This window comes from Plutella xylostella, chromosome 23 (assembly GCF_932276165.1).
Source record: "Plutella xylostella chromosome 23, ilPluXylo3.1, whole genome shotgun sequence".
Taxonomy (NCBI): Eukaryota; Metazoa; Arthropoda; class Insecta; order Lepidoptera; family Plutellidae; genus Plutella; species Plutella xylostella.
Window position 1 is genome coordinate 1,059,468 of NC_064003.1, and position 14,420 is coordinate 1,073,887.

Sequence of the window (14,420 nt, forward strand, 5' to 3'; positions counted from 1 at the left end):
TCTGTATACGTTTTTATTCCTAGGGTGACTCCGGAGGACCGTTGTTTTGCAGCCACACCGGAGAAGAAGGAGAATCATCATTTGGCATCCTAGTAGGAATTGTATCAGGTTTCAGTTTGAATTTAGGAAAAGATAATATTGCATTTTTCGCAAAGACCTCACATTATAAAGATTATATAGATAGAAACGTAGCGAGACCAATGATGCAACACACATTTTACTCAATTCATATTGTTACGAGTATCGGTACCTTGATATTCAGACAATGTTTTCTGTAGACCTTTCCTTAGTGAAACTTTGTCTTCGATGTATTTAAAGGTCAATTATTTAACTTTTAATATATATATATATATATATCTATATTTATCTTGGTTTCTTTTCGTGCGTTCACGACGCATTTCTAAAGTACGTTTCCCTTTATTTAACATTGTCATTCAGCCAAAATCTACTCACCTCGGTGACAAAACTTTTCATCCATAAGTGTTTATCATGCTATGAAGAAAATTGTACGCTAAGCTCGGCGTGCGTTGCCTTTAAAATCTTATAAATAAAATTAATCACATCCAAATTTCCTTTAGTACAAACTATAATACAAGCTTAAGCATAGTGAAATAATCTTAGCAATCGATGAATGTACTCGACATCCTCCATCTTTGATCCATTTGTGAAACAAGGCCACCTTATGATGAAAGGTCGGTAAGCCGTTATTACTTTGTACGGTCACTCCTATTAGGATGCCCGTATCTTTCTCATTTGGGTCACCAGTTCTGTAGCACACCAAACCACTGCCAAGGGCCAACTGCAATGGAAAATGTATAAAAATATTATTTATCATTGACTTATTTTAATTACAGTGCTCCAAAATTGATAATGCGCATAGAAATCTTTGACACATCGGTTGTTTTCGATTATGTGACACATGATATTGACTCCTTTTTCTTTCGAACAAGGTGCAAAATGAAAGTGTTTTTTTTAAGGCTCTTACGATTTAATGATTCGGGTGTGAAGATCTGCATGTGTATTATTAATTTTGGACAAGTGTACTAGTGTAAGGATAGGCCCAACCGCTCTAGATAAAGACACCCTTGCGTTGGCTCTAAAATCTAATAAATCTATCATAATTTGTATGATTGCGCGCGGGTGTCTTTTTCTAGAGCGCCGAGCGGTTGGGCCTGCCCTCAGTCTCGTATATAAGAAGGTAGACTATTAAATATTTTCGGAGCCATTCCTAATGGGTCCCCGAGACGATCAAGTCGACTTGACAAGTCTACGTGCTTGAAGTGAATATTGATCGTTTACAGCGTTGACTTGACAAGTCCCGTCAATATCTACGGGCTTGACCATACTTGACAAAAAATTTGATTGACGGCACTTGCGCTTGATGCGACTTGACGTGACTTGACAAGTTTTATACATTTGCGTTTATTTTTGGGTCCGCGAGACGATCAAGTCGACTTGACAAGTCTACATGCTTGACGGTTTCACTTGACGGCACCGTCAAGTCGCGTCAAGTCTCCCGTCAAGTGAAACCGTCAAGCACGTAGACTTGTCAAGCCGACTTAATCGTATCGCGGACCCATAATACGCTTTTATTATACCACCGCTGAGTTTAACCCAATACAACAAAAAAAGAATTTTCAAAATCGGTTCATAAATGGCGAAGTAATCGGTGAACATACATAAAAAAAACATACAGACGAATTGAGAACCTCCTCCTTTTTTCGAAGTCGGTTAAAAACGATGTTATCTCATAGATATATAAACATGGTACACTGAGGATCTTTAAATTAATAAAATGTTGTTTGCAGCTATCTGTTAATTTTTAGATTTTTCATCGCACGGATGCACTTTTTTTGGGACGTTCTGACGGGCGTATCCTTCTTTTTGAAATCATGGATTATAATGCACTCACGAACAATGAAAAAGACTATAATACCTATCAAATTTCTTCTAAAGGGAAAAGACTAGCTGAATGACGCCGTCAGCAATATTGAAGTACATTTGACAGCGCCATAGAGCAACGTGGACTCGGTCGTACCCTCGGGAAGCGTCATAGCGATCTTTCTTGATACAAAAAAGTCTGCTCATTTAGCACATCTAGATATGTGAACCCACCAACCTGCAGTGGACCAGCGTGGTGGGAAATGGTCCAAGCTTAGGAAGGCAGTTTAGACCTTGGGGATATGCACAAAGGTTCCACTCGAAAGAGCCAGGTGCAGGTAGGGGAGACCGGGGCAAGATGAAGTTCGGGGCAGAACGGGAAGTAAGCTTTTGTGCGTGAATAGTAATCGTGTTCGGTGCAGTGACAGTGCCATTTGCACGAACTTTAGGTACTCTCCGCTAGTGCGTCCAAGCCGAGCTAACAGGTTAGCACTCATTTTTGTGTTGCAGAGAGTAAAAACTGATATTGATAGCATTTTTACGCGATATTTGTTTCGTAAACTGTTGTGCAGACCTGTAATTACTTGTGTTACTGTATTATTTTAATCTTGAGCTTATTATAGTAATCCAAAACAATAAATTCAAAACAGATTTATTTGCCGGTAAAGTACGAGAATAGAATTGCGTCATATTTTTTACCTACGTGTGGATCAGGGCAAGATGAACGGGGCATAATGGGATACTATCCTATACTATATAATATACATACTATAATAGACAAAAAATAAATTAGCCTGGATAAAATACTGCAAAGAACATTAAAATGACAACTGACGAGGAAAATCTGCAGAAAAAGCGTCAAACCAAAAGATACAAAATAGGAAGATAGTACATCCTAAGAAGAGGATGATGACGGTGCTTACATCTATTGTAAGTACCTACTTATACCTAGATTCAACCGAAGGTTAGGTCATCTGCGGCGTCTGCCACGGTTGGGCGCATAACTCATGTGCCGGAGTAGATGAGGAAGGCGAAGAGGCACACATTTGTCTACCTGATTGGCGTTTCCCATCTTACCCCGCTGACGGGGCAAAACGGAAAATTTGCCCAGTTTATGTTTTCATGATTTGTCCAAAAAGTACTGTGATTTTGAATGCTACAACGTTTAATTATAAAAAAGAAATGTATAATGGTTACCTCTTTTGTTGTAGAATGTTACTAAAGAGTTAAATTTTCCTTGTATAACAAGTTTTGTCATCTTGCCCCGGTCTCCCCTACTTACACCCCCACTGAGAATAGAATAGACCCACTGAGTCAACCCTGTCGGCTTAAGATCACCACTTTTGTAATATCTTGTATGTAAATCAATCAAAACCTACCTGTGTTACACCATGCTTTGTATAAATAAATAAAATAAATCAAAGCAATATCGCAAAATAAAATAAATTATGCTTAACCTCATTTAAACTGTGACCTTTTTTAACCGACTTCAAAAAAAGGAGGAGGTTCTCAATTCGTCGGGATCTTTTTTTTTTTTTTTTTTTTTTTTTTTTTTTTTTTTTTTAACCGATTACTCCGCCGTTTATGAACCGATTTTGAAAATTCTTTTTTTGTTGTATTGGGTTGAGCTCCCAGGTGGTCCCATTTTTTTTTCAGAATTTTATCTCACCCCCAAGGGTGGGTAAAGGGGTGAAAACAGGGTATGAATTTCCATTTTGGGCACATATTAACCGATTCTAATGAAATTAAGAACTTAAATATAGTTCTTATAACAAAAAAATATGATGGTGACCTTGAGCTGATCTGATGATGGAAACGGAAGGCAGTCAGGGGAACTCCTCAACGGTATATAGCAACTACTTCGTGTTTAGGCTTGAATGATTCGTATTGATTAGTAGGACTTTTTGGTATCATTTGCACCTTACTTTTGATTGAAAATTATTACAAATAAACTAAAAACTATTAAATAAAATAATAATTAAAAAAATTAAAAAACCGACTTCAAAAAACCACTAAAATGTAAGAAATAATTTAAGGTTTACACAAATTCTACTCGTATGAGACAGTACAAATATACCTAAGCAGGAACTGTTCTTTTTTGAAGTTGGTGCCATATTTCTTCAGATTACTTTGTCACCGCACCAACATCAAAAAAGAACAGTTCCTGCTTAGGTATATTTGTACTGTCTCATACGAGTAGAATTTGTGTAAACCTTAAATTATTTCTTACATTTTAGTGGTTTTTTGAAGTCGGTTTTTTAATTTTTTTAATTATTATTTTATTGTCGATAAAAATATATTATTATCTACATACCGGTACATAACTATTGAATTTTTTACATTGATTGATAGGCTAATAACAATATACCATGACTGCAGCGGATCAAATCTGAATATTGTATGAAATTAAGCTGTCATTTGGTTTGTAAACAATCACATTGTGGTCCGTCTGCCTGTCTGTATGTCTGTCAGAATTCAATGTCTCGCTTCGCCGAAAATCGTATGGCATAAATCTCGTTCAGTAAAAAGTTATTTCGCATAATCTTGTTTAGCCTAATAATGCTTTGGCATAGAATATACAAACAAAAAGTAATAATATTCGTTTGGCTTTAACTTTGATGGAGCGTCTCTCTACATAACGCGAACTGGTGCCTTCTATTGATTCCACTATGTCAGAAACGCTCCGCTCCGCTTCGCTGCGCTCCGCTTTGCTTTTGACGAACATGTGGACCTATCACGCTCGCTGTGCTCGTCGTCGCACCTATCTTTAGGTTTCGATCCCGTGTTTGAATTTAATGGCGTTTGTAATAATTATAATGGCACTGACCATTTCGATATTTGGATTTTCGGGATGTAGCAAAAATAACGCAATTTGCACATTTACCAAATATGTACTTAATTTATTAAGATAGTATTAGGAAAACAAGATTATACCTATACGAATATACATTTAAGTAAACCACACTTAGGTGTTTCATGATTGTGCCAAAAGAGTTTTAGGCGAAACGAATCTTATGCCACATAAGTCTTGGCAAAGTGATGATTCGGCCAAAATTTAGACCATAAGAGTTATGCGAAACGAGTTTGGGGCAATAAAGATTAGGCTAGGTGAGGGGAATCCAGTTTTTATAAATCGCTGGGACCTTTCTGGCCCACTACCTCGGCAGAGGGGAACGTCTGCCTGTTTCGTCTCCAGACCATTTATACTCCATGGCCAGCGCATTAGAATATTACCAAGTAAAAAGGTAAATATTTTTATGAAATTCTAAATACTGTTTTAAAAAAATTGGGTCATTATTTGGTATCGACATTTTAAACACCGCTTAAAGTTGTATTGTATGTAGGCTCTCCATTTTGAATTAATTCCGCTAAACGAAGCGCACAGGCTCGTGCGGCAGCCTCGGTGTCCCGATTGCGAGCGATGGCTCCCGCGGCAGCCTCAGTAGGTAGTTTTGTTCAATTTACACGAGGCCTCCTCGCGAGGCAGGCTGAGCCGACAACAGATGGCAGACCGAGGCACCTGAGCGTTTGCCGCGCGAGCCTGTGCGCTAGGTTGAGTTATACTTACGATATACAGGGTGGCCCAAAGAGTGACATCCAAAGGAAAATGTTAGATTCCTTAGGTCAAGGGGTAGCCAAATCACCCCCATGTATGTTCAGCAATTTTTAGTAGTTTAGGAGTTATGATTTTTTTTCCAAATTTTCTACGAAAATCGACCTCAGTGGATCAATTATGTTTTATTATTTTTTTGGATAACTTATTTAAATATTTTTTTATTTTTGTGTCATCCTCTTAAGTGGTTCTTTTAACCATAAAAGTTTCAGCTTCCTAGCTGTAATGTAAGTTAGTTATTTTTATATCGAAAGTTCAAATTATATCATCGAGCTAAACTGCTCTGAATTTTCAACTTGAAATTAAAAATTGAAATAGTTATTCTCATGGTCCCTTATTAATTTTAAAAACTCCGCAAGGTTCCAAAATTACATAAAAATAAAAATAAACTATTGCTTAATGGGGTATTATTTCCAGAAAACAGCCTTCAATGGTACGTGGGTGGAAAATACCTAATTAGTAAACAGGGTGTCCACTTTCTGGAAAGTCAGGGATAGTCAGGGAAAAGTCAGGGAAGCTCAAGGTGGTCAGGGAAAGTCAGTGAAATTGATGGGCCACCTGGAAAGTCAGGGAAAAATGACTAGTAAAGCATTTTTTTGTAGTTATTTCCTTTAATAGTTATTATTTTTCTTCTTCTATTTTAAACGTAAAAAAAATTAGTCATAAAATAAACATCTCCTTAGCCAGATTCCAGACTCAGTTCATACTTTGTTAAATAGTAAAAAGATGTACCCTTAATGGACAACATTTCATTTTCTTTACCCTATATTTTTATTAGTTATTCGGAAAGTTTATAGAAAATTAGTGGACCCGTATTTTTTTATTTTGTATATACATAAATTGTTGCATGTTAATTTTAACTTTAAAGTTAATTATTTTAAAACCGGAAGTGACGTCACATATTAGGCTCAATTTTTATTTTTGTCTATTGCCTGAGTCTCGAAAAAAAACATAAATGACACTGACAAGTGACATTTAAACTTTGTTTACATGCCAACCAACAAATGGGTCATTTTCAAATGACCTTGATATTTCTGATGATGGAAAGTAGTAGTAAAAAATAAGCAGAAGCATTTTTTCAGCTGTGTAGGCAGTGGCATGCTCTGGGACATATTATATAGAGGTCATCTCTTAATAATAAATAAAAAAAATAGTCAGAAAGTGTCAGAACAGAATTAATGAAAATGGCCCTAATAAACAACAACGTCACGATAAAACGTCAACGTCAATCAAAAATGAAAGTGACAGTTACTTTGTTTTTAAATCTATAGGCTTTTATCATCAAAATGCATCGCACCTGATGCATGACGTCATCAGCACTTTTTTACTATTTTATGATTTTCTCGAAAATGATACATCCAAAAAATACAAAAACATTTTTTTTGTGGCCTTTAGAGCTAAATCTCGAAATGGTTTTCGATTTATAGCAGCTTTAGTTTTTTGAAATGTTGTCCATTCATTTTCTTTCAAAAGAGTGTGACACAGCTTGCCATTCTGAAGAGTTTTAGGAGTTTGTGATGAAAAATAAGCCCCCATATAACGTGTTGGTGCAGACGCGCTGAATCGGCGCTCATTTCATCGATAAATTCTCATACTTTGCGTCGGCAGCGGGAGCGCATGCAGACGTGCCTCCACGCGGCACCTAATGTTTTTTTAAAGCGTCGCGCCTATTCGATTCGAAATATTTGATTTCGTTTTTGATTTAATTAAATAAATAAAGTACTGAATTTACAAAGCTAAACACGCTTTATTTAAGTTATTTCGGTTTTGATGGCCCTAAGATACTACATATACCCCTGGCACTAGTACAATTTTTATATACAAAATTTAAATATCTAGGTGCTTCCAACCTCGCATTTTCTGGAAAAAAAATGAGGAGGCGTACTTTTAAAGCACTCTGTACTAATTCTACAATCAATTAGTGTTCTTTAAATAGTTCTTTATTTATTAAGAAAATTTACAGCGTAAACAAAAGTCTTATAATCTAACTAACGTATTTTGCAATAATAACCAACAGAAGATCCCGCTTGGGTTTCCAAAATTTTAATGACTTTTTTCCAAAGTAAAATGAAATTTTGAAAAATATACATTATTTCTCAAATTTGCAAATACAAAAAAGAATTACACGTTATGGCAAAATAAACGTATTTAAACTTTGTTGTACAAAAAAATCAAGTAGGTACTCATTTAATTTAAACTTAATTTATCATTGCTTTCTATACAGAATGTTGCAATAGTGGTAGGTGAACATAGCCGAAACGGGGTGACTCAGGGAGTCACTCGAAACAACTTTGAAATTCGCGTTTTTTTTTCTAAATCGTAAAACCTGACCTGAAAGTTTGTATGGAATTGCAAGTTTTTTATTTTATGTTTTTTTTAAATGCCCTGTCTGAGTCACGTTCGTCTCTTTCAGCATGATATACACTTTTTACAGCCCCCTGTATAAATATTTTACGCAGTCGAAGTTTTTTAATAAGTGTGAAGTAAATGAACGGAAAACTTTCAAATCAAGCTTTTGTTTATTTTGATCTCTGGTCAGGGAAAAATTCTGAAATGGTCAGGGAAAGTCAGGGAATTTTTTGGAGCATTCTGAGTGGACACCCTGGTAAATTGTTTCAGAAAGTTTAAAGATTCCTGTTAGGTCATTACTAAGGACTAATTAAGTTAGAAAATGTATCAAATTAAAGGGAAAATAAAATTATTTACTATTTTTTTTATTTTAGTTGCATGTTTGAATGAAAATTCTTAGTAAAATGTTTTAGTGTGAGTTGTAAGATTAATGCGATAATTGTATTATTAACAATAAGTAAATAGACTCAAATAATTATTTGACACATTTACTCATAATAAATTTTCAAAATGGCGACCTCCCAAATCAATACACAGCCTACATCTACGCAAGAAATTTTGTTTAAGTTGCCTAAACGCTTCTCTGTTTCCTCTAACGACATTTCCGGCCTCTCCAATTCGCTGTCTTAGCTGCTCTTCATTTACCGATTCTCGGGCGTAAGCTATGTCTTTGTAATAACCCCAAATAAAAAAAATCAATCGGATTTAGGTCAGGCGATCGTGAAGGCCATCTGATTGGACCGTTTCGTCCGATCCACCTGTTGGGATACGTTTCATTTAAATGATTACGCACTTGTGCTGCGTAGTGGCATGGTGCACCGTCATTTTGGAAAACTATGTGTCTTCGAAAAGCGAGGTTGACTTCCTCCAATAATAAGGGTAGATCATTTTCGAGAAACAATTTGTACGTCTCTCCATTCAGCCTCGGCGGCAATTCGAACGGCCCGATCATTTCGTGGCTTTCTTTCAAGTCACGGATTATTATTATTACGAGTATGTGTTGAAGTAGTTTGTAAACTCAACTAATGGTTTTGTTTTCTATTGTCTATCGTAGATTATGTCAATAGAAAAGTCACTTTTTACTTTCGTGTAACCTCTGCTCTGCTACCGAAAACTAATTACAATAAATATTCATCACCTTTATCCATTGGTTTTACTACTAAAACCCAACAGTATGAACTACACGTTGGCCGAATATGCAGAAATGCATTATTTTTATGGAGTTGCTCAAGGCAACGGCCATGAAGCGGCAAGACTTTATCAGGAGCAACTTCAACGCCGTGGAGGACCGCAGCCTAATAGGTATCCCGACCATCGTGTTTTTATTAATACACACAACACTATGATGGCAGGCCGCATTCCTGGTCGAGAAGGCAGGCGTGAAGGTATCGCAATAGTTGATCCGGACCGTCGAAACCTCGTATTGGACGTAGTAGCTGAGCACCCTTCGAATAGTACAAGAATAATGGCTCGGAATTTGAACATCCCCAGAACATCAATCCAAAGAATATTGAAAGTCGAAGGGTACCATGCGTATCACATACAACGGGTTCAAGCTTTATTGCCTGCTGATTACCAACAGAGAGTCGATTTTTGCCAGACTATGTTGAGGATGGAGAGAGACGACCCGGGATTTTTTGAAAAAGTTTTGTGGACTGACGAGTCGCGTTTTGAGCGCACAGGAATATTTAATATTCACAACACCCACCACTGGGCAGTAGAGAATCCCCACTTGACCCGAGATACTAGGTTCCAGCATCGCTTTAGCGTCAACATGTGGTCAGGCATACTGAACGGAGAAATGATCGGGCCGTTCGAATTGCCGCCGAGGCTGAATGGAGAGACGTACAAATTGTTTCTCGAAAATGATCTTCCCTTATTATTGGAGGAAGTCAACCTCAATTTTCGAAGACACATAGTTTTCCAAAATGACGGTGCACCATGCCACTACGCAGCACAAGTGCGTAATCATTTAAATGAAACGTATCCCAACAGGTGGATCGGACGAAACGGTCCAATCAGATGGCCTTCACGATCGCCTGATCTAAATCCGATTGATTTTTTTATTTGGGGTTATTACAAAGACATAGCTTACGCCCGAGAATCGGTAAATGAAGAGCAGCTAAGACAGCGAATTGGAGAGGCCGGAAATGTCGTTAGAGGAAACAGAGAAGCGTTTAGGCAACTTAAACAAAATTTCTTGCGTAGATGTAGGCTGTGTATTGATTTGGGAGGTCGCCATTTTGAAAATTTATTATGAGTAAATGTGTCAAATAATTATTTGAGTCTATTTACTTATTGTTAATAATACAATTATCGCATTAATCTTACAACTCACACTAAAACATTATACTAAGAATTTTCATTCAAACATGCAACTAAAATAAAAATAAATAGTAAATAATTTTATTTTCCCTTTAATTTGATACATTTTCTAACTTAATTAGTCCTTAGTAATGACCTAACAGGAATTTTTAAACTTTCTGAAACAATTTACTAATTAGGTATTTTCCACCCACGTACCTTTGAAGGCTGTTTTCTGGAAATAATACCCCATTAAGCAATAGTTTATTTTTATTTTTATGTAATTTTGGAACCTTGCGGAGTTTTTAAAATTAATAAGGGACCATGAGAATAACTATTTCAATTTTTAATTTCAAGTTGAAAATTCAGAGCAGTCTAGCTCGATGATATAATTTGAACTTTCGATATAAAAATAACTAACTTACATTACAGCTAGGAAGCTGAAACTTTTATGGTTAAAAGAACAACTTAAGAGGATGACACAAAAATAAAAAATTATTTAAATAAGTTATCCAAAAAAATAATAAAACATAATTGATCCACTGAGGTCGATTTTCGTAGAAAATTTGGAAAAAGAATCATAACTCCTAAACTACTAAAAATTGCTGAACATACATGGGGGTGATTTGGCTACCCCTTGACCTAAGGAATCTAACATTTTCCTTTGGACGTCACTCTTTGGGCCACCCTGTATATTTATCATCATCATCATACATAAACACTCACACGTTGTACTAATGTACTCGCTTGCGGGGTAGGCAGAGGTGCATTGCTGCACCCACTTTTCGCCAGTGTTTATGTTAGTCCCAATGTAATAGGAAATACTAACAATGTAATGTATACTTACGAATGCATAGATATCGTATCTTTGGTCGAACGCGGTACATTGGAACAGATCCGTGTTCTGCACTAACTTCTGCTCACATTCATAGGTCTGGACCATCTGCAGTGGGACTCTGTAGAGTTTCCTGTTTTTAGACCAGCTCTGAAAGTAATTTTAGAAGACTGAATCGTGTAATGTTTAGTGACCCTGGCTGCTATGCCCAAGGTCCCGGGTTCAAACCCCAGTCGGGGCAGATATTTGTTTTAAGACAGATATTTAATTTTGTGCTCGAGTCTTAGCTGTTAATAATACCTATGTATCTATATATGTGTGTAGATATTGTATCACCCATATTTTAGGCTCTGCCAAGCTAGAGTGGCTGTGCGTGAGATGTACCTACCTAAATAATAATTATGATATAGGTTAAAAGTGAATGATAAAGCGTTATTTGCATAGATAAATTACCTAAATATTTGTACTCAGAATGTGTTGAAAAATAATCGTACCTCGAAAGCTTTTACATAAATTCCCGAGCAAATACCGTTGAAATCTTGATCAACTGAAGCGTAAGGAATATTTGACACCCAATCATTGAAAACCCAGGGCTCATTTATTTCCTGTAAATAATTTGCTTTTAGCATTAAGTTCAGTAAGTACCACATCAGCACACTTGTTTATAGTTATTATTAACCATTGTTTATGTTTATTGTTTACCATTAAACAGTACTTAAAATGATATTGTAAGTAACATACGGCGAGTGCTAGACTGTAGGCGGGGTATCGGTAGAACATTTGCAAGTAGACATGCTTTATTCTCCTCCACTGTCGAGTCGTTTTGTTTCGCGGTGTAATTACTGTTAGGACCACGGCTGCGACGGCACGAATTTTTTGAAAATCACGTTTTTTTCTAAAACAAAAACGAGAGGATTAATATTTCTTACTTAATATTTCGTACTTATTCAAAAACGGCGATATGAATCGCAACCTATCACGTGAGTACAAATGTGCTGCGAAAAGTGGGTGGCTCGCTTGTGAGCCACCTCAGACTACGCCTTCGGGGATTACAGTCGTGAGTACATATGTACCTATGTAAGGATTAATATTTCATTAAGTTTATCTTAATTTATTACCAATTATACGTATATTTAAAGTTTGAGATTTAAACTAAGTACTAGTTTTAATTAATCAATCGGATAGGCTAGGTGGGTAAGCAAGAATACATTAATAATTTTAATGAAAGAAGTAAATCGGTTTTGTTCATTATAAAAAATACCTTTTTGCGTTTGTATAAAAACAATACGACGATGTCAATACTCTTGTGCTTGTAATGATGGATCCTCCACATATTGCTCTGTATTCTTCAGTTTCAGAATTAGCTAACTCGTAAAAGAACATCTGTAATATACATAAATGTATAAAGAAATACTATAAATAAGGCTGGCTTATGGCTTCTTGTGACCATAAGAAGAAATTATTTAATTAAATAATCAGAAATAGTATACCCTTTTTGCAACACCCTGTATTAAGAGTGCCGATGAATTCTTGTTCGTTCATCGATTTAGATTAGAGAGTGACCCCCTGGACCCAGGAGGAACGAACGTGGAATATCCTTCAAGTACAAGTCACAGCTTATAATGTAGGACGTGAACAATACGACGGCTGAATGGCGTAGTGGTTAGTGACACTGACTGCTATGCCGAGAGTCCCGGGTTCAATTCCCGGCTGGGGCAGATATTTGTTTAAAGACAGATATTTGTACTCGGGCCTTGGGTGTTGATATTTATATTTGTAGGTATGTATCTATCTATGTATTTGTGTAGACATATCAGCTGTCCGACACCCATAACACAGGTTCGGCCTAGCTTGGGGTCGGATGGCCGTGTGTGAGATGTCCCCACATATTTATTTATTATAATACAATAATTAAGGTTTTTTTACGTCAATTCAATACTCACATGATGCTTAATGTCTCCCACTTCTGGTTCTTCGTCTGAGTACGACGAGCCCCGAATGTGAGGGTTAGGGTGGGCGATGCTCTTAAACATTAAATAGATTTTACTTAGTAATTGTACTACGCACTAAGCCAGCGTGGCGGACTAGGCCTAAACCCTTCCTTCATTGGAAGGAGACCCGTGCTCCAGCAGTGGGGACGTGATGGGTCGTGATGATGATGATGACGATGAGTTGTGATAAGATACACTTGGGATACACATTAATTTGGTTTTATTAATTTTATAGTCAAATTGTATCTGATGTTTTGTTGTATACTTATGTTTTTGTTTTGTTGTATTTTTCGGTGTATTTGTGCAGCACCAAATAAAATCTTTTTCTTTCTTTTCTTTCTAATCTGGGTAATTTATTCTTACCGTTTCTAATACTGCATTTGTTGATGAATCATTGAGATTCAGAGAAGTCCCGACGAATGATAATAATAAGTATAGAACTGAGAGGATTGTTTGTAAATTCATGGATCTAATCCAGATTTATAGTAGGAAATAGAAAAGGTTATTTTTTGAGTGAAATACACATTAAGAACTACTCTGTGGAACTGAAATATTCTGCATCCAGAGTATCTTAAGATAAGACATAGACCTACTACCTCTAGACTGGCAATCGCCGTGTGCACTATTCTCTTTCTCACTCAAACCATAGATGTTGCCGACAAAAAAATTAAACCTAAATATGGGGAAATTTAACTTATCATAATAACAAAAACAAAACTTGAGTATATCGTCGGTTGATAGGAAAAAGACACTAAAGGCAAATTTTTCAATAGCCAGATAAAAGTTTTGCTGGGAAATAATTTTGATGCTGTTGCGTCTCAATGTTTCTCAATGTTTGTATTACCCAGATAACATTCATCTGAATATTGAAAAATCAGCCTTAGTGAGTTTTTCCTGTCAACCGACGATATAAGAAAAAAAACTTTACTCATACTTATTTGATTTCAATATAATTATTTAATATACACAAACTGAGTGGATTGTATGATTCATTGTCTTCGTCCAATCGAAACAATCCTCTTCAAAATGTGCCGAACACAATTTTTGTATGTTTCTTTGGTTTCCAATTTGTGCGACCGGTAATGGCTATCCATTTTCTTGATATTTTTTTTTCTGTCGGAAACCTATGAAGCAGAGATAAATGGATGAGCATGAGCATTATAATCGTGGGCCAAATATGTGATGGGGTTTTTTTTAAAGGAAACACGTATTTCGTATCAATACAATAAACTTTATATTATACAGAAGAAATCACACATAGAAGAAAAAAACGAAACGAACGTTTCCTCACAATGAGAGGCACCTCATTTAATTTTGAAAGAGGAGAATGACTTCTACAAAATACAATCTTCACAAAAACCGAATTCGTGCGCCCCATTTGTAAACCCAACCCGAGTCCGTTACAATTTCTAGTATTTTCTTTGCATACTATAATATTTGTGGGTAA

General features: G+C 36.2%; 2 protein-coding genes across 2 annotated transcripts in view; one reads left to right on the top strand and one right to left on the bottom strand.

Annotated features, from left to right (window-relative positions):
• Positions 1–278, top strand: part of LOC105393232 (plasma kallikrein) — a 23,670-nt gene extending 23,392 nt beyond the window's left edge. Inside the window, exon 6 of the mRNA XM_048629586.1 lies at positions 24–278. Coding sequence (XP_048485543.1) covers positions 24–278 — 255 coding nt within the window. The remainder of the gene's footprint in view (positions 1–23) is intronic.
• Positions 204–13,490, bottom strand: LOC105393224. The gene is made up of 7 exons (XM_011564958.3): positions 13,337–13,490; positions 12,926–13,006; positions 12,244–12,365; positions 11,724–11,877; positions 11,477–11,587; positions 10,995–11,132; positions 204–799 (listed from the first exon to the last, which is right to left on the bottom strand). Exons 1-7 carry the CDS (start codon positions 13,436–13,438, stop codon positions 575–577), a joined length of 933 nt encoding a protein of 310 aa, XP_011563260.3. The 5' UTR covers positions 13,439–13,490; the 3' UTR covers positions 204–574.
• Positions 13,491–14,420: the final 930 nt, after the last annotated feature.

Bases quoted from the DNA above. Each gene is read 5' to 3' on its own strand.
- LOC105393224 (XM_011564958.3), bottom strand. From the start codon at position 13,438: ATGAATTTACAAACAATCCTCTCAGTTCTATACTTATTATTATCATTC. The intron at 12,366-12,925 runs GTGAGTATTGAA...TGTATATTACAG, and splicing joins TGGGAGACATTAAGCATCAT to ATGTTCTTTTACGAGTTAGC. The intron at 11,133-11,476 runs GTACGATTATTT...AATTACTTTCAG, and splicing joins TTTATGTAAAAGCTTTCGAG to AGCTGGTCTAAAAACAGGAA.